Source organism: Manacus vitellinus, unplaced genomic scaffold, assembly GCF_001715985.3.
Source record: "Manacus vitellinus isolate BGI_N305 unplaced genomic scaffold, ASM171598v3 scaffold_56_pilon, whole genome shotgun sequence".
NCBI classification, from domain to species: Eukaryota; Metazoa; Chordata; class Aves; order Passeriformes; family Pipridae; genus Manacus; species Manacus vitellinus.
In genome coordinates this window covers 1,750,799-1,774,629 of record NW_021940660.1, presented here as the reverse complement: position 1 = coordinate 1,774,629, position 23,831 = coordinate 1,750,799, and the positions used below count along the sequence as shown (strand labels likewise).

General features: G+C 37.5%; 1 protein-coding gene across 2 annotated transcripts; it reads right to left on the bottom strand.

Annotated features, from left to right (window-relative positions):
• Positions 1-685: 685 nt before the first annotated feature.
• OLFM3 (olfactomedin 3) lies at positions 686-21,903 on the bottom strand. Of its 2 annotated transcripts, XM_008922256.2 has the most exons (6): positions 21,775-21,903; positions 16,653-16,799; positions 14,088-14,243; positions 10,945-11,164; positions 3,680-3,786; positions 686-2,022 (listed from the first exon to the last, which is right to left on the bottom strand). In XM_008922256.2, the coding sequence occupies exons 1-6, from the start codon at positions 21,901-21,903 to the stop codon at positions 1,345-1,347; spliced, it is 1,437 nt and encodes a 478-aa protein (XP_008920504.2). In that variant the 3' UTR covers positions 686-1,344. The 2 variants fall into 2 exon arrangements, with proteins under 2 accessions (XP_008920504.2, XP_017937254.1); XM_018081765.1 differs by lacking the exon at positions 14,088-14,243 and having other exon boundaries at positions 701-2,022; positions 21,775-21,843.
• Positions 21,904-23,831: the final 1,928 nt, after the last annotated feature.

Genomic DNA, 23,831 nt, shown 5'->3' with positions numbered 1-23,831 from the left:
AAGCCACACAGCTTTCATAAATATTTGTTTTTAAAGGCATCAGTTTTGACCATAAGTAACAATTCTACTGCTAGCAGAACCCAAACCTCTTTGCAAGAGGTTGGCCTCAGTGTTGTTCCATTTCCAAGCAAGGGCTACCCAGTGCCACAGTGATCATCCAGGCTTTGTACCTTTTCCTTTGTATTTTCTCTTCGATTATGGTCATCCCAGAGAAGAGTTTTGTCAAAAGATAAATGTTCTTCTATTTTGAGTAAGAAGATAGGCAGATTAAGGAAAGCAACTTGACTTCTAACACTGCTCCTCACTGCCCCAGAACAGCACTCACACGCTGTGGACTCACACGCTTGCTGCAGACATGGGCACCAGCCTGCTTTCTGCTCCTCTCTTGGAAAGCCCAGATCAGGGAGTGAGCATAAACAAGGGCAATAAAATGGTGGAAGGGAAGAAAGTGGGAGAAAGAGACTGAGGGAGAGAGAAGCCAGCAGTATGAGCTAAAAATTGGGCAGGGCAAACAGTTGTAAAGCTGAGACAGGTATGAGGCTTCAGTAAGTGCCAGTGGTGAAGAAGAGATCTACCAAGCAAAACTGAGAACGGGAATCATGCATCTGAGAAGCTACTGGTCTTTCTCAGAAATAACAACCTTTTAGCAGATTTTTACCACTTTCAATTGACCCATAACCAGAACTGCATTATTTCAATATATTTTATAAAAAATAGTACTTAGTTTACTTTCACATAAGTGAAGAGATACAATTGCACAATGGTGGTTACAATGGTAGAAATACATACTGTCGATAAAATGTTCGCAAGAGATTTAAAAACATACTGTACAGCACCACATCTGAAATTGGGTGATGGCAAAATGAATCATACTCCATGTCTAAGTAAATTAAGTTCCTAAATCTTTCTGAATAAATAAAAAAATACAATGTGCAATATGTGTCTGACACTACCAAAATGCTTCCTGAAGTTAAGCAATAGATTAAAACAAAAAAATGAGGTAAAAAAAGACATTCATGCATTTAAGCCAACATTAGTCTCTGACTCTAAAATAAGGCAGATCATAATCTTTTAAAAACTGTCTTTAGCCACTTAAATTCTCTTTAGTGCTTTTCAAGACAAGGTCTTGACAGACCTTGTAGAATCATGAGTTAAGATGCTTTTATTTCCGACAGGTCATTTTAGACAGGCTCAGCCACATTTGAAATACATTACATAGTAGAAAATGTTGCTTTTCCTTAATGAAGAAAGAAATGTAAATTAAAAGGAACTGAAAGAGATGGATGCTTTTAGAGTTAATCACAAATGAGACTGCTTTGACGGAGGGAGGTAAGGGAAAGAAAATTATGTGTCATCTTCAGTTTTAATGACGTGGAAGAGGGTGACGTTAAACAGGACTTGATGTCCATTATTCCAGGCATAGAGAGCTCTATCTCTTGCATTGTAGTCAAGCATGGATATATGGAAATACTGATTATGGAAAGGAATGTCTGTATACTCGTAAGTGGAAGTTTTTGTGGAATAAGAATAGTAGACCTTGGCTCCTGTTAAGTGAGAGTTAGTAACATACAAGGTGCCACAGATCATGAAGGATTCTCCAGCGCTTCTCTTTGGGTAGCCTGTGCTCCAGCTTTTCAGCACCTCCAGAGTATCCTGGTTTAGCTGGCTGATGACAATGTTGCCTGCATTCTGGTTGGTGGCATACACAGCCCACAGCCCAATTTCATCTGCCATCAGATCAATATCAGAGAAGCCCCCCCAGGTGTAAGGGTAGACATTGTGAAAGCCAGCGTACTCCAGGCTGCGCTGCGCGAGCACCCGCCCTGTGTCAAAGCTGTATTTGATGATGATGTTGCTCTGGTACTTGTTGAAATAGAGGGAGCCATTGTAGACAACATGGTTGGTGCCTGCCCATTTGAATGGAAGGTTGTATGTCCTTGATTCAGCTCCACTGACAAAGTCTGCAATTGATTTATATTCACGGACAATTTTGTTGTTAGTGTAACTATCCATGTACCAGACCTGGAAAGAAAACAAAGATTGGGAGTAAACATCTGGAACACAGTCTGTGGTACATGAGCGTGATATGGCATGATGGATAAATTGCAGGAAAAGAGGGAAAACGGGTTTTAGATATGCAGCAGGCTATCAAAGTACAATATTGCCGATATTGCTGTTACAAAAGCACGAGGAACTCTTGAATTTCTGAATCAAAACTTACCTATACAGGTGAACTTTAAATATAACTGTTACTAACTACAGTGTCTGCATTTTCAGAGAAATTTAATTTTGGATTATTCAGTGTTTGGATCTCCGCTATATGGAGCTTGCTTAAAGATATTCCCAGAGACTAATAATCTAAGAGAGAGACGGAAAATGGTATGCGAGCTAAACTTGAATTTATACTTAGGAATAAACGTGGTTGAATTTTTTTCAGCTGAATCTCTAATCAATGAAAAATAGTCTATTCTTAGTAAAGAAAACAAAAACAATAGCAATGAAACCAGTAAAGTTTAGAAACCATTTTTTCTCCTTAAAACAGAATCAATAATTCTTTTTAATGTGCTATGTGCAACTTCCATTCCCCCATTTTTTCCTCCATGCATTTTGCCTTTTCTCCTTTTAGTTTGTCAGAGGACAAATAAAATCCCGGCAAAAAAAAAAGAAGAATGATTTCTGGAGGGTTTTTTATGCCAATTTCAAAACTGACATGAACAAAATATTTGTATAAACACCAGTTCAGCTTCTGGCTGCCCATTACTTGGTGCAAGGAGGGTTTTACATGGTTTGTGTGCACAAGTAATTTGTGTGTTACTTGAAGGTGGTGGCTGTCAGGGGAGGGGGTGGCAGGGTGTGCTGGGAGGGGACTGAACAGGGAGCAGGTGCTGATGGAGACAAGGGCTCATGGGCATGGTTCTGGAGCAGCCACTGGCACTCTGAGGTATCAGAAGAAACTTTTTCAGGATAAGATGGGGCTGAGTAGAGTTTGCTGCTCTCCTAAAGTTAATTGAGATTTCTGGGGTCAGTAGTAAACCTGCACAGACACAGCAGGCAGGGGAGAGCTGCACACAAATCTTTAGTTATTGCTATTTGTATGTAGCCTTTGGTGTTTTTTTTTTTTTCTGTAGTCAAAAAGCTAACGTTGTGGGTTTCATACAAATGAAACTGTGTTTTGACTTCCAAACCCCTTTGGACAGAGCACCTCCTTAAAACTGTGTCCTATTTTAGATCCAAACAATAACGTAACTTGGATATGATGCAGAAAATGGCCTGAATACAGATTATATGGGGCCTAATCCTGTAAATTTTAACTGTGCTGAATTACAAGTCATGCTCTTGAGTAAAAGTGTGGATGTTTGTTTTATAGTACTTGAGTTCTTAAAGACCCAAGCTCCATTAAACATGTTAAGAAATAAAAAGGAAGTGTAGTCAATTCAGAGAGATGTTTGTCATCCCTGAAAAAGCTGAAGGCATAAAGGTGCTTAGCTAACTTTTGTCTTTGGATATTTTTGCACAAACACTCTTGCTTTTTCTCTGACGATGTTAAGTGTAAAAATGACTGAAATAGAAGAAACATGCTTAGGAGTGTAACTTGCTAGGGGGAAAATACATTTTTAAGGATTAAAATAAAGCAAGTAAAAAAAAAGGGGGCACAAAGATAGTCAGTGCCTTTACATACTCGGTTATTTTTCTCCGATGCCAATGGATCCGTCATCCAGGCTCCAAATCGGGTTCCGGATATCTTCACTGTAATGGGGCCTGTAATTTTCATCAATTTGCCGCATGCTGAAATTAAAAAAACAAATGCATTAATGCAAATAATTGCACAACTCTCCTTGACATCTGTCAGAGCACAGGACCAATTGCTCTAAACTAAATTGTGGCTCCAGGGGATTCAGACTTATGTTGAAGATGAATTGTCATCTTCACTGAAGGAACTTTTCCATATCTTCTGAGCTGAAGTGAAGAACACTTAATGATAAATGAAATGAAGGCATAATCCTCTGTCACTTTTGCCTTCAGGAAGTTCAGTGCACAGCTAGGACTGATGGATGTTTCAGTTTTCCATTGACCAGGGTAACAGGGTGGTTAAGGGCACACAGGAAAAAATGAGCTTGTACACAAAGCAAGCTCTACACAAAGCTTGTGCCTGATTGCCCTGTGGTTGCACACATGTAGCTGTTCCAGGACTGGGGGCTGTGTGAAGAAAGTATGAGAATTACTCAGCAAGCTTGGCTGCATCACTTGGCTTCTATTTCATTAGACTGCCTCATATTAGACTGTCTGTGAGGAAATAATGAAAGTCGATATGATCTTGGATGCTGACCTTCCTAACAATCCAAAAATCTATATTTTAGGGGACATTAATAACATTCCTATTAGCAACAAGCTCCTGGTGGAATTCATTGTATTTACCAAGGATTAATATCACATAGTGGTGTGCAGGTGATTAGGTGAAATAGTATGGTTTTACAAAAAAGATGTTCCATAAGAATGTGAAAATAAGTGAAATCTTTCACTAATTTTTTTAATCTAAATGTAAGTACTTCTCTGTGCTACATGGTTGTGCTGTACTGTATAACCCTACCTACCTAGGAAATGTGGAAAACAAACTATCTGGTGTTGCGAATGAATTTATTCAGTTCAAAAGAGGGTCACATTAAACCTAAATTTTCTACTCTCTGTAACTGGCAAGGAGTGTAATGTGCCAGTCTGTTTCCCTCACTCAGAATGGGGTTAATGCTATGGTGGCAACTCAGAGGCTGCTCGTGGAGTTTTTGTTCAGAGCCAGGGAAGTGGGGTGTATTGGCAATGAACATAACTGAATACATGCTGAGACCTCAATGAGCGGGGTAGGCTGTGTCTATTTTCCAGGTCAATTAAAAGCTACTATTATTTACAGATCTCAATCTATGGACATTGTAATATTTTGAAGATATTTTTGGAATTACCTATTTTAAAGAATCTTACAGTTTTTTTACAGTTGATTATCACTGTACAGATTTTTTTTTTATTCTGGATTTCTCTGTAGATAGGCTGCTATTATTGTGCACTGAGTGCTCTTATTCTACAGCTATGAACTGCTATTAGCTTGAAGGGTAGAGGATTATATCCCACGAAGGTGAAGGCTTTTGTTTTTAGATGGTATGTTAGTAAATAGTCTCAGAAAAGGGCATGAGATAAACTCAAACCTTCAGAAAGGTTAACTTTGGAATTTGGAATATTTAATTTGGAATAAAATTATCAGAAAACTAGTAATAAGTAGAAAGAAATTGGAAAAAAATAATTACTGCTGAATTTTTAGTTTTTAAAATAATTAAAATAAAGTGAATGTATGAGTTATAAGGGATACTAATTCCTGCCTTTAAAACACAGTACTTAAATTAGTAGGAAAACATAGTCAAAGAATTTGGAATCTGAAACAACGTTTCTTCTATCAAAAAAAGAAATCCAGAAAGTTAAATGTGGAATCATATATGAGTTGTGAAATTTTGCTTCTGAATGGAGACAACTTGTGGAAGGGGCCCATGGCAGAGATGTGAGGGTGCTCTCAGAGCCTAGGTTTGTGTCTGGGCTGGGTAATGCCGTGTTGGGGTAGGCAGGGCAGCGTGACAGTGTGCCTTGAATTTGCAAACTGTGGCTGGGTGAGCAGTGCCAGGGCCAGGCAGAGCAAGTGCTCAGTGAGGGCAGGCAGAGCATGGGGGGCAGTGGGTCGGGTCCCTCAGTGAGGGCAGGTGTGTGAGAGCTCACAGGTTTGCTCCCCAGCGTGGGTGTGTTTGTGGATTGTGGGGAGCAGCACACACTGAGCTCGAGGTCCCACATCTCCAGCAAAGGTGTAAAAGCAGGTGATGTGTTTGTAGAACGTGCTAGCTGCTGGGGGGGGGGGCTGTGCAGACAGCTCCATGGGTGTTTGTGCACGTGGTGATCCATATGTGAGTGAAGTCTTTGAGTCTAGCCAGAGAAGGGTGTTCAGAAATTTGTATGTTTAAGTGTCTAGTACTGTGGTTCCTCTGCTGCATTACTCCTATTTATCCTGGATGTACAGTTCACTGATTGCCAGTTGAAATGAACCAAGCTGTCTTCCCCTGTGACAGTAGTCAGATACTTTCAGAGAATAGTCTTTCAAAATGTATTGAGATGCTGTTCAGTGTGGAAAAAAAAAAGACATTGTACTTCAGCCACTAAATGATCATCAGTTTGAATCAGGGTGTATTTATGTGATCAATTTTTTATTCTCAGATAACATGTAGTGATCAAGAAAGGAAGACTGTTAGGACAGCTGCTTATAGCTGAGGGGTGGCTGCTGACTGAAAAAGTGACAGTTTTCAGCACAACAAAACAGAGCATATTGTAAGAGGCATGAGGATTTTTTTTCCTCCTGCCCTCTACAGTATGACCTATCCTTCCTTTTCCTTGTTCAGTTAACAGAAACCCATGGATCTGCCTATTTGTGTTATAATTTGATGGAACTGGTACTTAAGACTAAGGAGTAACACTACAAGTATATTTTCCGTATATGGTAAGTGATTCCTATTGTAGTGAAAATTCATATCCCATTAGCAGGTTTCTTCTGTAAACCTCAGCAGTAGTTGAGGTCTGCTGACCTACTTGTTCACAGCATGTACAGTAAAAAGGAAGCAGCAGAGCTGTCAGTGCTCACCTCTGTCTTGTCACCCCAGTCTCCTTACAGTTGAAAGATCCTTCAGCACAGGAGCTTAATATATAAAGTCTCTGCCAAAATTCTAGTAATTTAAGTTGCAGACAGCCTTTAATAAAATTATTAACATGATTTTTAAAAACAGGAAAATATTATTTACAGTTGTTTACCCTCACCCTTACTCCAGCTGCAGATTGTTTCAAAATCTCACTCTTCTGTTAATTTGCAAAATGTTCAGGGCCAAGTACATGCATGTCACCTTTTTTGAGTAGTGAGAACTCAAACCAAGCAGTAAGTCCTTTCAGTTCAGAAAGTACTGCTTGAAAGAACAGGACAAGGCCCCAAAGCAAGTCTTGGTTGAATGGTCAACCTTGATAAATCAGCTCACGCTGTTTTAAACTGTTTAAGGCTGCAAAGGTAAATTCTGTAGAAGTAAATTGTCCCAAGTATTCCACAAATCAACATACTTGCTTAAATACTGGTCTTGTGAATACAGTGAACCTATTGCTGACAGATGATGCAGAGAAACGTGACACATTTCTCCCAAAAAAGTGACTGAAGCCAAATTTTCCTCCTCTTCTCAATGAAATTCCTCTGCCCTTCAGTTCATGTTTTACTCTGTCAAACTGTCAGACAGTCCCCTAATGCAGTGTTGCTTCCAGTATTGGATCAGAAGTTAAGAGAATCGAGTGAACGCAATTATGAAAACCGTAAATCTAATTTCTCATTCTTCAAGAGAAAGGTGGTGTTGTTTTCTTCAGTTCTGTCTTTTGGAGCCCTGCCTTCAAATGTGTCCACCCATTTGTTACAGCAGACCTATAAAAATCGGCAGAATTGGAACAATTTATGTTTTGTTCATTATAAAGTAGCAAGTGTGCTGTCTGTGCTGAAGTGTTATTGACTTACTAACATAGTGAAGTAATTTATTCCAGGTGAGTATCACAGCATTTTGATGATACATTACTACAGTATGCAGTTTATGAATCTGTTTAACATTGAAATAATTGGTTATAGTGACTTTATAAGGATAATTCTCTTCCAGCTTGCCCAAGCCTGATCTTGCATTTGATACAGGAATTAAATTAATGACAACTCTCTCAAGAGTAAAGCTCAATATAATGTCTAACAGTTCACTGACAAAACAAGGCGAGTTTCCTCTGTGGTTTTAAGCACTTCCAACTTTGTGTTCAATCTAAGAAATTTCCCTTACTCCTCCACTGAAGTTAGTAACAGCTTCTTCTTCTCTACTTAAGTGTAAAACATGTTGATCTAAACCCAGTCTGTATTCTCAGCTGCAGAATGAACCTGTTAATTGTTTGTGTGGCTATACTAAAATTGATCCTGCATGCTGAGGTTTTTTTTGCTAGGGAATGGTAATACTAATATACTGAAGGGAAGATAATTTATTTAACATTTTTCTGGCATGGCAAGTCTTGGAGTCTGAAATGAATGAAAATTCCAATTAGTTTTCAGTTGTGGCATTTCTTTAGCTCATTTTGTATGTAGAGAACTGGAACATAGACAAATGTAACGTGAAATGGGAATCACTTCTGGACTATGAATTTTCCATAGCTATGAGGTGGTGGAGAGTTAAAACTAGCCTATGTATTTTTTTTCCCCCCCAACGTGGCTAAAGCCTCCTTGCCAACCCTTTTCTTCTGTTTTGGTTTATAGCAATATAGCAATTTAATTCCCTGACAGGAGAAGGACCAGATGCTAGTAAGAAGGTAGGTCAAATGTATCTTCATACTAGCAAATGTTAAGAAGTTCAGGTACACTAAGAAAAACGATAGCCTTACCTTTTTTTTTCCCCTCATTTCATAAACACATTATGACAAGAATAGGAGGGTTCCAAGCACACTGTGCAACCTGCACTCCCTTCTAAATGTACATGTCTTACAGGACTGCCAGCAAAGGACCCATATGCACATAAGTCTATGTGAATTTGGGATGTGTGCAATCACATGCACTTTATTCCTACGTGTTTAGTTGCATGCACCCTTTTAAAGCTTTGTGAACAAATTTCTCATCAGCTTCTTCCTGGATTTTCTCTTATTTCACAAAGAAGCAAATTCCAGTCATCACAACTGTTGTGGTAATCACTAAACCTCACTGAAAGTAAGACAACTGCTTACTATATGTCAATGATGTTGACAGTGTTGCCAGTGCAGATGGAAGATCCCTTATAAGTGGCCAGGACAACATAAATAATGCATTATATGGCTGAAAAACACCTGCTAGGGAGAAGAATGGAAAATAGCTATTGCACATGCTGATTAGATAATTATATTGTGAAATGCAACAAAATCTGTGAAAATTCCAACCAGATCCTGTGGCAGCCTGCTGCTGCCATAGGCTTCTGGCCGTCAGATTGGCTGGGACACTCACAGCTGGACCATCTCCAGTGTGGTGAATGTGGCTGGGAAGAAGGTGTAGGCTCGAAAGCTGTTTTCCCCTTATGTTTCCTGATCTGAACTTTCAGGAGTTACAGCAGGCCTAACTGAAGCTGTTTTTACTTTAAAAAGTGCACAGGGATAGGCGAAAAAACCAGCCACTTAACTTGTGAGCATCAAAGTCATTTAAACATCTAAGACTAGGGAGTAATGCCAATAAGGATGAATGAATCTGTGTTAGAGCTTGAAAAAGTCCACTCCTTTTTGATAATGGATACGCTTAATAATTTATTTTATACAAAAATTTTCTCTCTACTGTTAATATACGTAATTTTAATAGGAGTTTTTTCCATTAGGTACATCAAGAGAAATACAATATATTGCAGGAATTCAGGATAGATAGGATGAGAACATACCTAGTAATTCTGGTATATATCTCACACTGTAGTCACTTCACTAATCAATATTACAAGATGGCGTAAAAGCAAAGAAAAATAAGATATTCATTAAAGATAAACTGACGATTTTTGGAGTTTAATAACTTACTCTAACCCTCACTATCAGAAAATACTGTCTATTCATAGGAATTGCTTTGCTTGCTGTGGTATTGCAACACATATTTTCTCCTGACTGTCTCCTGTCAATGCAGTAATGTGCTATTATGTGTGTGTACTGAGGGGAAAATAGGATCATAAGAAATTTGTGTTTGAAGAGGTCTTTCATGTATTTTAGTGCATCATCACTGTGCTATTTCCAGTGTAAAATAAAGAAACTGAAAATAAATAATTTAAGAGGCTAACTTAACCTAGTTTTTCTCATTCCGTTGCATCACAAAAATAAGGAGGCTCTGCTTATCTGTCAACAAGATATTTAAGGTAATGTGTAGTACTTAAAAGTAAACATCCCACACTTGATAACTGAGACACCGATCACAGGACTGAACCTTGGAATTTCTAGTTTATTGATGTTCAGTGTTAACATACAAAGTGTTTGTTTTTCATAGCGGGGTTCGATTGTTGCAATAGTAATCCATTCAGGAGTCTCAGAATGGATGGATAGACTGGGGAAAGGGGAGACTGCATTGTGTTTGTAAGGCAGGTAGGTTCTACTGATCCCTCCAGGGGTAATGGAAGATAAGGGTGACACTTGAAAATGATACTTAGGCTCTTAGTTTTGGTGGCTGATATTGAGCTAGCACTGGTTTTCAGAGATGCTCAATATTTGACTTTTTCTAACTAAAGCCAGCATGTGAGCAGCTGAGATGGAGGCTGCCTGATGCAAACCTAGTGCAGTGCTCACTGGGTTTGTTGCTGTGCTTCCTACAGAAATCATCCTTTGTTCCCTTAAATTAGGCGTAATGCTTAATTACATTGATATGCAAATTGGAGAATGGCACATCTCTCTTAGTGCTAATATTACAGGTCTAAAACACAGTACAGCCAGAGTGGCCTCTCAAGTTTCATAACAAAATGACAGAGTTATGATGTGGACATCTCAAAACTGATTCTAGTCTACTTCCCACTAAATTTTTTTTACACTGACATCCCAAGGGTGACTCTAGTAGCAATGCCTGTCTGAGCTTTTTTGATAGAATATTTGTAGCTCTCCAACTGCTTTGCAAAACTCTTAGAGTTTGAAATTGCTGTCTGTTATAATTTTCCATCTTAATTCCTTCTGTATACAGTAGGGCAGGTCATTATCTAAGATACACTGGCACAAAGTAACTGACCTTAGCTTCAGTTACTCTTGACTTTTATTAGGGTAGCACAGAGCAGAATATAATGTGTAGTCTTTCATCAAACAAAAATAAGCTCAAAACTTAATCTTTCTTAAGAGAGACAACTAAAAATACACAGCCAAGGAACCAAATTTGCCATGAACTTGTTAACTTACTGAGCTTTTTCATGCAGTCTCGAAGCCTGGTTTCTAAGCTGAGGACGCGCTGGTGTAGTTCGTCATAGTCATAAGCACCAATTTCTTCCTGAATCCCAGTGAGCACAATAGACAAATTCCTAATTTCCTCCTTGAACTGGGTGATTAATTTGGCATCAGTTTTGTATTGTTCCAGAACTGGGATCAGTGGCAGGAGCTCATCCATCTTTTCTTTCAATTCCTGTTAGAAGCAATCATATGTCCATTAGAGCAGTTTAAAGGAGTTCAATCCCATAATTTCCTTTAATGTAATATTTATGCTTGATTACTGAAATGACTTGAAAATGATTATTTATTTTAGTTACAGATCTACAATTAGTCTATTTTGAAAGTGTTAGAAACCTCAGACTTAATCACAGTAAGCAGCAGATAAAATGCATGAGAGAACTGTTTTTCTGCTTTAAGGAAAGGATTACCTTTAAGTGGATCTCAACCAAACCTGTTGAAGGTCTGACTTTCCATCTATAGGATATAAACCCCCACTAAGTGTGTCTTTTTACAGAAGATGGTTAGGCCTAAATGCACAGTAGTGTTCAAGGAGGTCATACCTGGTTTACAGTGCTGTCATACATAGGATGAGCTGTTAATTTCTATTTAATTCTTTAGAAATACTAAATTAATCTTTTTCTCAATGCATGTTGAGCACTGTTCAGTTCTGTTCCAGCCTCTTCCTTTTTAAGTAAAAAATCCATGGTTCTTAACTGTGATTTGTATTAGTCATCCTGCTACATCACTAGGTGGCTTCAAACTTCCTCAGTTCTCTCTTTTCTGAACTACCATAAATATTTTTTTTGCCATATGCAGTTGTTGTTGCATTGACAATCTTATTAAACATTGATTAAATAAAATAAGGCTCCACTTTGGAGTCTCAGATTGCCACTTCCTCAGATTTTTTGCTGTGTCTCATAATTTGAGAATTTGTCTTAAATACTGGCTGCCCATTTTTCATTTCTTAATTATTCTCTTAAATGCGCTAATAATACAGGCTTTATTAAATTTAACCTAATTGTTTGAGGTGTTTTTTTCTTATGTTATTATTCCACAGAAAACCTCAAAGAACCTGCAGTCAAAAGGTCTTCCTTTATTGAAAAGTAGACAGGTTTGTCCCTGATATATCATCTGTATGAAGAAATTTGGAAATCTTTTTATAATATGTGGGAACAGCAGGACTTCCATAAGCAAATGCCAGAGAGACATGAGGAGATGCCAAGGTGGACAAAACAAGGCAAAGATGGAAATAAAGCTTTGTTAGATATTAGCATTTGGTGGTAATAGAGATTGGGAACAGTTTAGAACACAGGGGTTATTGAAAGGGTTAAAAAATCAATAGCTGGAGTATTCAGCAGGTTAAAGGGGAAAGCAGAAGAGAACTAAATGGAAGGCCAGGCACCAGAAAGAGACTGAGTAGCAAATGTGTCAGAGGTTGCTGTGGTCACTGAGGTGTGCAGAAACACACAAATTTGTACTCTTTGGTTCTGATAAATATGAAAACACAGCTTTAGAAGATCTCATTTCAGTAAATGATATAAAGTTGATTTTGGCATTGTCATGATAAATTAAAAAATTATTGTTTTCTCCTGACACTCCTAGCTTGTTGCTACGATGAGTGGTACAAGGACTAATTTGTGTTGCAACACCAATAGATGGTAAATGTATTCTGGCACTTCGAGCCTGCTGATATGAGAGGTTATGCTACATCCAGAATGAATTTCTTTGTCTTGGGACTGATAAAGCACTGGAATTTTAGTAGATCAAATTTCAGAAAGCCAGCAGCATATTGTATTATGTTGACCTTTTAAATTATTCTATAACTTGATTGGCTGGAACTCTTTTATACTCCAGGCAAACTGTCAAACTGAAGTTAAATGACTGGCCAATACAAATATCGAATATTTAAAAGGTTAGAGTGCTGGAGTAATCTGCTGCCTTTGACATTGTGTATCAGACATTCAAATTTTGATATTTTGTTCCCAAGGAAAACTGTAATGAGAATACAGAATATATAATGGTATTATACAAATGTGTTGTTATTGTGGCAACGAGGGGTGAAAGGCAAAAAATGTGGAGATGTTTCTTCCTACTTGAAAATAAATGGAAGCATATGCTCAAACTCTAAACTAAGAACAATGACATAATCAATAAAGTTTGGTAGTCAGATCATTAGTGTACTTAATTCCTGACATTGTTAAGACCCACTGGATATTCAGCGTCTCTGAAAAATAAATTAGAACCCTTGGCTATGTAATTATATAGGTATATAACTCTAGCACCAATTAGAAAATTAAGTTCATTTTATATGAACTTTTATAAACACTTCAAAAATATGTATTTAACATAGTATAATTTTCATAATGTATTTCCTAGAACCTATTTTGCTGTCTTGCAGTCTCGAAATGTCAATTTATCAGACTTGCTATTTAAAGACCTTAAATATGCTCTTGTAATGTTTTTTCCTTTAAGAGTACTTCAGGTAGCTTTCTCAGAATACACAATGCTGTTCTGTAATCTCTGCAACCCTTCTTTCTCACAAAAGGATTAGCTTGTGGTTTTTGTTGTCAGTAAAATTCTCTGGAAGTCTTTTTTTAATCACACAAATGTGACTGGGAATGACTGCCCTCCTCCCCATCCCAAATTCAAAACAGCAAACCTTCAGAGATGAAATTAGATCTTATTTATACTGGATAAAAATTACAATAACCTGATTTATTATAGGCTTTCTTCCCTTCAACTGCAGTAAATGTCAAGCAACACTAAAAGCGCAGAACTCTTGTTGTTTGCTATTAATTCCATTGGATCTCCCCATTTATCACTGGAGCTTGAATGAATATAAATGTCTCAGTATGACATGCACATTGATACACAAAAAACCAGGAATCTGTTTAATGTGACATTTCTGTAATGACTTAATAATTAATAGTTCCTCCCTATTACAATTAAATTGATCAGAGCAAAAGATTGTCATCATAAAGGAAGATTTATTATGCTTTTCCTTTTAATGATGCTCTTGTATGAGCATTTCAAGCTGAGACTTTAGCAGTCCATGCATTGCTACTTAGTACATTGCTTCCAGCAGGCTTCAAAGTTATTGTTAAAATCAAACCTACTTGAAAATGCTTTGTCATTAATGTCTTCCGATCATCTTCAATTTGCCGAAACTTGGCCTTCAGCCCTTTCATTTGTGTTTCCATTTTTAAAACATACTGGAAATCCCTCTGAGTCCGTAGATTTAAAACTTCAATAGACTGGGACATATTCTGAACCTGTTAAAGAAGAACACTCTCTAAATGCACTTTTTGTTGCTTTATTTTTTTCCCCAGTTAAATGTCAGGCAATAAAACGTGCTCATGTCAGTGCTTTAGTTGTGAGTCATTCATACCACAGTACAGTTCCAAATTCCATAACTGCATGACAGTACAAATATTGGGGAACAGGGCGAGACCTTGAAGCCATAAATTATTTGGACTAGTTCTGTGAGGTAAAGAGAGAGAGACCCTTTAAGCACCATCATCAATGGGCTCAAAAAAAGCTGTCAGGCAATAGAGTCTACTTTGACACCTGTCCAGGTCCCTGTTGTTCAGAAAGTGCTATACAGCATTTGTTTCCTCCCACGCACTTTGGGAGGACAGGACTGAAATTTGGAGATTTTGGTTAGTACGAAGAGCATGCTTTTCATTGCTAGGCAATTATATAATAATTCAATATAAGGAATTCATAAGATTATCCAGAGATAAACTGGGGTGTGTCAATCATCAAATAGGTGTTTGCTCATAATTCTGTAAGTAAATGTAAAATTAGAAATTTTATCCAATTGTTTCAGCTGTAGGAACCCACAATTTTTTCAGATGAAAAGTACAGAATGTTCAGGTAACTTTTGTAGAGCAAGTGCAATTGTAGATATTGTGAGCACTTTTACCACAGTGAGACAACAGTAACTATCTAGAGTAAATTATACATACTTCTAAAAGTTTCTGTTATGAAAGCAATGCTTTTGCCAGCCATAAAAATGATACATTTTCCAAGTGCAGTTACTGTATTTCAATAACTGTTTTCCCAAAACATGAAAAAACTAGACTGCTGTAAATGTAAGGCACCATGTTGAAGATCTGGCTCAAAAAAAACAAACAAAAAAATTTACCTTCCTAATAACCCAGCACTATTCCTGTTGTTTGCAAGAATATGTGATGTTTGAATGGATATTCATGTTTGAAACTAACACATGATCTAGAGAATGTGTGGATTCAGAAAATACTCTTAAAAATAGTATACATTAGTTATTGCACAGTCACTGTTAGCAGTTCTTAGGATTTTTAATGAAAAAAGCAATGTTTCTTGTTTCTTTGCATTTTAATTGTTCAAAGCAGGCAAACAAAGTCCTTTGGGTACTGGAAGAGCTTTGAGCATTTCCATTTGATAGAAGAAGCATTCACACAGAGCCTCTAATTAAAAGACTGCATGGACTTAGTGAAGTAATAATATGCCATTACACATCCATGTCTGCCACAGTTCCAATCATAAGAAAACAGCTTTTAGAGACTAATAATTTAGGTTCTTTTCTGTGGCAGCTCAAAAACTATGTTGTGATCTTAATGCATCTTTTCAGCCCCCACCTCAAAATAATTTTTTTTAACGTTAATATTTTAGTATTTGGGAAATATGCTGGAGCAAAGACTGAAGTCTTCCTTTCTTAAGTAAACAGACAGCATGACAGGAGGTAACTCCTCTCGTGCTGGTTCATCAATGTTCTCTCCATGCAACTCACGCTATGGGCTCTGTCACAACTTGAAACTAAGTGCCTTCTGAAGTTCATGGGAGGGCAGGGAGCAAAAATCTGTGGGCATCTGGCAATATATTAGCACTGGAATAATTTTTCCTATAGCTAGAAAAATACTGAAAATTGTATCCTAAAAATATATGTTTAAATCTACATTTTATGTTGCTTTCTGCTGCTGTTCAAACACTCTCAAGCCTCAGGTTCTGTACTGCTGTGATACAATAACTATCACCTTGGTTATGTACAGGGAATGCAGAAGACTCATTTGTCTTTTCATGGTTGCACAATTTTTTCTGTGGATGCAAAACACTTCATTGATTTTACTATATGTGCAATAGCAGATATAATACTGGAAATGATAATACTGGAATTGAGAATTGGGTTGTTGGGGGAAATTTGCACCACCAGAGAATGAATAAATACTAATATCTGAGGAAAAAGCAAATGAAAAAATTAGAACTGTCTCATCTGCATAGTCTGCTTTCAAGATGCTGTCATGTCTCTATCTCATTACTTGTTGGTAAGAGACAAGAAATGACCTTCAGCAGTCTCATATGATTGAAGCTGAAGCTGTAGTTTAAATCCCACAGCAGCGAGCTAGTTTGAGGTGGGATTTGTAACTGCTTTTACACAGAAAAATCTGCCCTGGTGTGTAAGGAACAATCTGGGAGGAGTAAACAAGAGAGGAGATGCAACTTAGGTTGGGAAAGGTGTGACGTAAGGAAAACAGACAAGTAAATGATCGGGGTGAGAACGCTGGTAGGGAATATACTCTGAAGAAATATTTTTATTCAATAACTCTTCAGTAGTTTGTTATATATTAAATTTAGAGGGAAAGGGGTAGATTTATGTGGGAAGTTTAATAATCAAGAGGAGGAATTTTTTTTGGAAGACTTACCTTCTCTAGCAGTTGTCTGAGTTGCCTGCTTTTGGCATCTCTTGAACATAGGTTTTGTTCAGGTGCAACAACAGTGCAAATGCAACGGCCATCAGGATCCTGGGCTGAACTATAAACCTGCCACCCTTCCTTGGGGCTAATCTGAGTCTGTAACAATAAAATAATAACAATAAAAGGAACTGAGCACATTTTTTTATTTGAAAAAACACTATCTCAGAATATTTTCGTTTATTTTTGCAGTACATGTTTGCAATGAGGTTCCTCCCAGTAAGCAATTATTGCTCTTCACTAATTAGTTTGGCAGTTCTGCAGTTTTGCCATATCTCCCACCTTTGCAGTAGCTGTCTAGAAGTGTCCAGGACACACTGTTTCCAGGGTGGATGAGAACAGTATTTTGCTTGTGATTCAGCACAAACTAGTTGATTCAATTCTTTGCAAAAGGACATTACAGTTTTCATCAGCAGAGAACAAACATATCCTTTCAACCTGAATGACTTTTACTTTAGACTAATGGAAACAACAAAGACAGAAAAGTACAAACATAAAAGCCCAGCGAGCGAGTGCAGCGTGTGACTCAGGCGTGGGGAACTGGCTCTGCACAGCTCAGATGTGGGTTATGGGTTTGCCCTTAAAGCTGTGCCACGTGGGAACTGTTCTCCATCGCTGCACACACACCAGAGGGAAGAGAGGCTTGCTCAGGGTGGCACTGAAAAGTGCCCGCTTAGTTCAGGTGAACGGGGCTCACGGCAAGCATGGCACAGGGCAGTTAAGACATTGCACATCCTTTACTGGGATGGGAGAATTCTGGAAATTCCCCAACTGTTCTTTTATACAGCAACCATGATCGAGAAAGAAAGGTAAAAAAAAATCACGTTTGCTTGCAAAGCAGCCTAACACTGCACTGCATTTAAAGTTTGTGTGGGAGTAGGTATCTGTTTAATGGGATGTATAGAAATGGCATAAGAATGAGAGGAAGTGATATAATTGGAGGATTGAAAAGATTCAAGTGATGGAATTAAAACCGATAGATACAAGAAGTAATTTTTTAACTCTTTTTAAATTATAATTTAATGTTGTGCATTATTCTTTCCAAATAATACAGTATTGACTGCTGAATTTCATAGTACAGATGCTAATGGATGCCATTGAAGTAATTTTGGACACAGTTGGAATCAATTACTATTTACATTATAAAACTGTACTCAGTATCACCAGAGAAGGTGATTATTCAAACTGGCAAGCTTTGATGTCGATGCTTTACTGGCAGCTTAGTGCAGAACGAGTTGCAGAGTTCCTCACCTCAGAAGAGGTGCAATATCTCTGTGGACTGAGGTAAGAAAAGAGCACAGACTTCACAAGTGACTCTTCAGAAGTGACTCTTCTGAAGAAGTCATTAAAGCTGGCAGTGACCTTCTACTGCAGAGTTAACAGAAAAATCAAAATTGTGTTGTTCCTAAGTTTTGCAAGGAAAAACAGTGTGTCACACTGTAGATGACTTGATGAGCTGAGGGAGCTGAGCCTTTTCAGCCTTGAGAAGGGATGGCTGATAGAGGACCCTATCAATGTTTCTAAGTATGTGAAGGGAGGATGTCAAGATGGAGCCAGACTCTTCTCCATGGTGCAAAGCAATAGAACGAGGCAACGGGCAGGAACTGATGCACACGAAGACAACCTGAATATGAAGAACTTTCCTGTGCAGTGACCATGCAATAGAACAGATGACCCAGAGAGGTTGTGGTCTCCCTCACTGGAGATATTCTACAACCCTCTGGATGTAATCCTGTGCAATGTCTTCTAGGAGAAATTTGAGCAGGGAGGTTGGACCAGATGACCCACTGTGGTCCCTTCCAACCTCTCTCTCTCTGACTGTAAAAAGAGAAACTTGCCCTAAGGTTTGCTAGAAAGCTATATCCAGAGTTCAGTGCTAAATTATACTGGTGCTCTCTTCATCTTAATTTTTGTGGCAAAGGGAATCTATTTTAAGACATGGAGAACAATAAAACGAAACAAAATTACACCTGCAGAGGCAATTTAAATTGTTTTTGAGCAGCTACTAAAATTGTGACATTGAACAAGCAGACTTTCAAGGCTGTAAAACCCTTGTAAAGTGTAAGCTCTATTTACTCCAGTAATTTCCATGATTTTTTGTAGAGCTTATGCCCAAACAGTGTCGTCATGCAAAAGCATGGAAACAAAATTTTTGTTGAAGTTCTGGAACATATTCAGGACCTAAGAGTTTCTGATTCCTTTAGAAATTACTTAATATAAGTTTATGAAAAATTCTGATATTTGAACCTTATACCTGCTATGTTTAGATTGGGAGCAACTGATTTTACTGCATTCAAGTAAATTCTCTACAGTGGAGAATGTGTGAGAAAGCAGGATCCTGCATAGTCTGTAGTAAAGCCATTATAATCCAGGCTGTGTTATCAAAGGTACTTATATATGCCAGTGACATAATAAGTGTCCCTTTTGGCTTTATCTAAGGGAAAAAACCCCCCAAACCCAAAACCACTTCATTGATTAACTTAGCAGATATTTTTTTATAGTGTCTAACAAACACTTGATCAAAAAAGGTAGCTGCTATTTGGGAAAATATTTCTCTTAGTGAGAGACTGTCAGCCTGACAGGAGTGCATGGTTATTGACTGCCCATGCATAAATAAGCACTTGCACAGTACCAAGCAATTCAGGCTACAGTTCTTTGCAGTATTCTGTGGTTCCCTGTACTTGGGGCTTTAGGGTTCCTTCATTAATTAAGATGGGTTAATATGAGTGATTGCAGAGAAAAACAAGCACATGTGTGGAGGTGTACTTCCCTTATTTTTCTGTTATTTTTTTAGTTTGACATTTAATCCCTCAAGCAGAAACTGCTGTGCCATGCAGAGAAAGAGCCAGAAGGCATCAAAACCTTAAAGGAGATACTGCATCTACTCTTCAATTGCAGGCTTACTGCTGACAGGCCTTAGTAAACAAACAAGAAAAGAAATAACAAGTGGAGAACAGCAACAACAATAAACTATGCTAGTTCTTGAAAATCTGGGAAAACAGAGGAGTCCCTCTAAAGCCCAGTATTAACCACTGCCTTGGCAGGCTGCTCTACTATAGGATTACTTCACTTACCTCTAAATGATTTATTTTTTTCTCTTGCCCTCATATATTCTGCTTAAACTGTTATAGGTACCTCTGATGTTACTATAGTGATAGGGCAAATGGCAATACTGTACTTAATACGTTTGCTTAAATAGAAACAGTATTTTCCAGTTTAGTCCTGGGACTAAAACAGAGCTCAAAAGAGGATGCCCTTTACCTGACCCCTCATCCCTCCAGCTGAAGTGAGGAAACCAGGAGGTTTTGTTCTTTTTTACCTTGTACAATATACACAATTTATGAGCTATGTATGTGCTAGAAGAGAAATTCTGGAGAAGTGTGTGTGCTGCAGTGTTCAGGGGAGAAGCTGCCAGTGGGTAACTCTTGATGGCAGTTAAAAACACATCAGTGATGACCCCAGTATTATTTAGCACTTGGAGCACAAAGTCTCTCAACCAGCATCTAAAGTTTAGAGAAAGGCAGCAGATTTACAGGGCTTTTATATGCAAAAATAACCCCATGATTGAAATTCATATTTTCTTTACTTGGCAGATGTCGCCAAGATCATATAATCAAGTTTTTATGATGCTTTCCCCAGCTCTCCTGACACTCCTGCTACCCTTCTTGAAACAAAAAAATATTCTTATAACTCCAACTCAAGGAGTGCAAAGAGCATTCCTGAATTAATACTTAGGAGGCATTTATATCAGCAGTGCCTTGTTGTAGCCAAGGGAAGCATGACAATTTTACACTACTTGAAATCTGGACATGTCAGTGTAAACACATATAAACCTGTGGTTGTGTATAAATATATATATATAGTTATAATAGGTAGTGTACCTCTCATAGTTGCAACTTTAAAGTTGGATATAAATGCGATTGTGAACTTTTACTTGTAATATCATACTGTCAAGATCTAGCAAAATATACTGTAGCTCAGTGAGAACAAGTCACATATAAGGAAAATAAAATAAAGCTTTTTCTTGTATTCTCATCTTGCTGCTCTAAAAGACAAAAGAATTTTTTCTTACAACAGAATTAATTTTGAAGTAGTAATATTTAAAGTCTAAATACAGTGATTTTCTGCAGTAGTGTTTTTCCTGCATGCATATATTCAATTAATGAAATGCTGATTAGTAAATGCATCATTTTTAGTTACAAAAACAAAACTAAGTTCTGAGGATTAAGAACTACTATACAAATAGTTACATTTATATTTTACATAACATACTATTATGTAAACATCTGATTGCAGTTGCACAAAAAGATACACTGACAAGAGTGTTTTACTAAGCATTTAGAAAAATGACGTTGGAGTTTAATTTATGAATACCAGTATAGTGTTCCCTCTTGTCCAATTAAAGTGTTACTTGAATATTTAGGCTTCTTATGAGTAGTTAGTCATAGCTTTTCTGTAAGTTTTCAGTAACAGAGGCTGCTGTATATGAGCATCAATGATACAAAGTGATATTTGTAATTTGTATTATTCCTATTATCAATCTTTCTAAATTCTGGTATCCAACCTCCTGGTACCAATTTTACTTATTATTCAGCTATTTATTTGCTTAACTGTACACCAATAAAGAAAAATAGGAAAGAATCAGACCCTTTGGATATTGTAGTGAATAGTAAATATGTAATATTATACAGTTTTCAAAAAGAAACCTACTGCCAAATAGAAATTTTCTTTATAATGCAATGCATTTTTCTGGGGCAGTAAGCATAGGAAGAGAAGTGTAGACAAATGAAATGACATTGCTGTAGTCTTTTTAGAATTCCATGCTCAAGATGAAGGCATTTGATCTGAAATATTTAAGGATGCTGTTTTAAAATCTTTCCTTGCATAGAAAGACCGCAACATGCTCACCAGTGTGCACTTTTATGATGCCCGTAGAGAAACATGCATTAAGAGATGATAGGAAGATTAGTAGCTTAAAAAGAGATTTACAAAGAGGCAACAAACTGAAGCTTTTGTTGGCACTTAAATACTAATTCAGCATTAAGATGGCTTGCAACATATCACAGCTACTTACTAGAGTATCTGAAGTGGTTATTCTGGTGGTATTTAGTCCTACCAGAGATGGGAGAGTTTGGGACATCCAGTTAGAGATCATTGCCATGGTACTGAGAACAGCACCAAGCTTCAGCAGTGGAGGACTCATTGCTGTGGAGCTAATGAGTTTTCATAGTGAGTGATTATCATCCCAGAGCAGGCTGGCAGTGAGAGGCGTGACTGCAGCACACAACATCCACAGCGTGAAAGGAGATCAAGCTCCCCAGATTTAATCATCCATTAAAAACACTCATATCCTCATTTGCCCTCTGTCTTTCTGCTCTAACAAATACTTATGACTATCTTATGCTGACCACTAAATAAACAATCTTTTCTACGCCAATAATCACTGCAGTTTCTAGTGGGAGATGGCATGGGTGAATTATCTCTTTATAGGTGCTAGAGAGTCGATTAGCCCTTAATTAATTCAGTCCTTGCAGAGTGGTCTGTATTCCTGTCTGAAATGCAAAAGCCCAAGCACAAATAACCCCCCACTCCCCATCATTTCTTTGGTAGAAAAATGCTCCAGTTTGTTTCTAAATGTCACTGTACTTGTCCAGGGAGAATGGGAGAACTCTCAGCCTGCCCATCAAAGCACCAGAAACCTGATTTGTTGATCTCTCATAAATTACAAACAGCACTGACTTTATTATTTGTAGAGCTTGTTATTAAGATATTTGTTGTTCATTAAAGAACAACAAAGCAGTAAAGATTCACATTTCTCAGTGTTCTTGTTAGTTTACAAGTTTTTATATCAAGAGTTACTGCATTACTTCCAGGGTTGGCAGACTCAGTATGTCTTCATTGCTGCTTGGATGGGATCAGAAGATAAACTGAGGGTTGCACATGTAGCATTTTTGAGGTTTCCTTTGTCTCCGCTGTTAAATCCGCTGTTCTCTAGTGCTGTAGAATGATCTCCAGGTTCAGTAGCAATTTATCTTATTCATATATTTAGCAAGTGTAGGGGGGGGAAATAAAAAAAGTGTAGAAATCATTGTGTCATTGGGGCAACTTTTTAAGAATTATTTCTAAAAGAAGAAGTGCTGAACAAGGACTTCTAATAGCAATTATTGAAGAGAAAAACTTGCTTAAAAGTTTGCAGAAAGACAGGCTACTGCATATCCTCCAGAGGTAGTCAGGAACTTTGTTTCTGAATTTGCTTCCAAAAAACTCTGTTTTTTCTTAAAGAATATTGGCAGTTTGTACAAGGGAAACCTGCATGTAGTGAAACTGAGGGGCTGTATTTTTATAGGTGTATGGCATTGTGAATGTATTTATTAAAGCTACTAAACCCCTGCAGAAGGTTTTTCAGATTCTGAGAGCTCATACACCAATCAAGGCTAGGCATTTCTCTTCCAGCATTCATTCCAAATTATTTCCATAAATCTCTGCAGTTTAAAGATGTTTCTCTTTTTTCCTCGTTACATCAATCACCCCCTCTCTGAAACTGCTACCGTCATTAACTCGCCACTCTAGGAAGAGGAGTGGCATAAAGACACATGGAAAATTAATTTTTTAAAAAGAAACTGAAAAACCCCATTAAGAGCTATTATGTAATCTTATAAGAAGTCTTTCAGTGATAGAAAACAGAAAGAAAATCTGTGTATCCAAGTATGAAATGTTTCCTGGTAGTTACAGAGCAAGCTGAGCTGTGAAATGCTTCAAATACTCAAAAAAACCTAATTCACTGGAGAAATGAATTTGAAAACAGTGAAAGCATATGAATTTGTTTATGTAAAGTTTCCAGTGATTTTCTGCCATTTTAATTTTCAGTAGCATTTACATTAGATATTCAATAAAACCTCATAAGCTTTTCCCTCAAATGTCTGATATGATGATGGATCTAATGGAAGAAAAAGAGCTTCTTTTCTAAAATATAAACAGGTATCTCTTTAGTAGAGAATTACTGGATTGTGGAGAGACTCCTTTTTTCTTCAAGAGAGGCTGGAAATCTGAATGCTTTTAGAGGATACTGGGATCCCTTGTCTTGCTGTGAACATCCACAAGACAGAAATTAAGACAGTAGAAAAGTGGAAT

Coding starts and splice junctions, on each gene's coding strand:
- OLFM3 (XM_008922256.2), bottom strand. CDS start 21,903: ATGAGTCCTCCACTGCTGAAGCTTGGTGCTGTTCTCAGTACCATGGCA. Junction 16,800..21,774: donor TAACCACTTCAGATACTCTA/GTAAGTAGCTGT, acceptor TTATTGTTACAG/ACTCAGATTAGCCCCAAGGA. Junction 3,787..10,944: donor AGACTGCATGAAAAAGCTCA/GTAAGTTAACAA, acceptor TTTTAATTTCAG/CATGCGGCAAATTGATGAAA.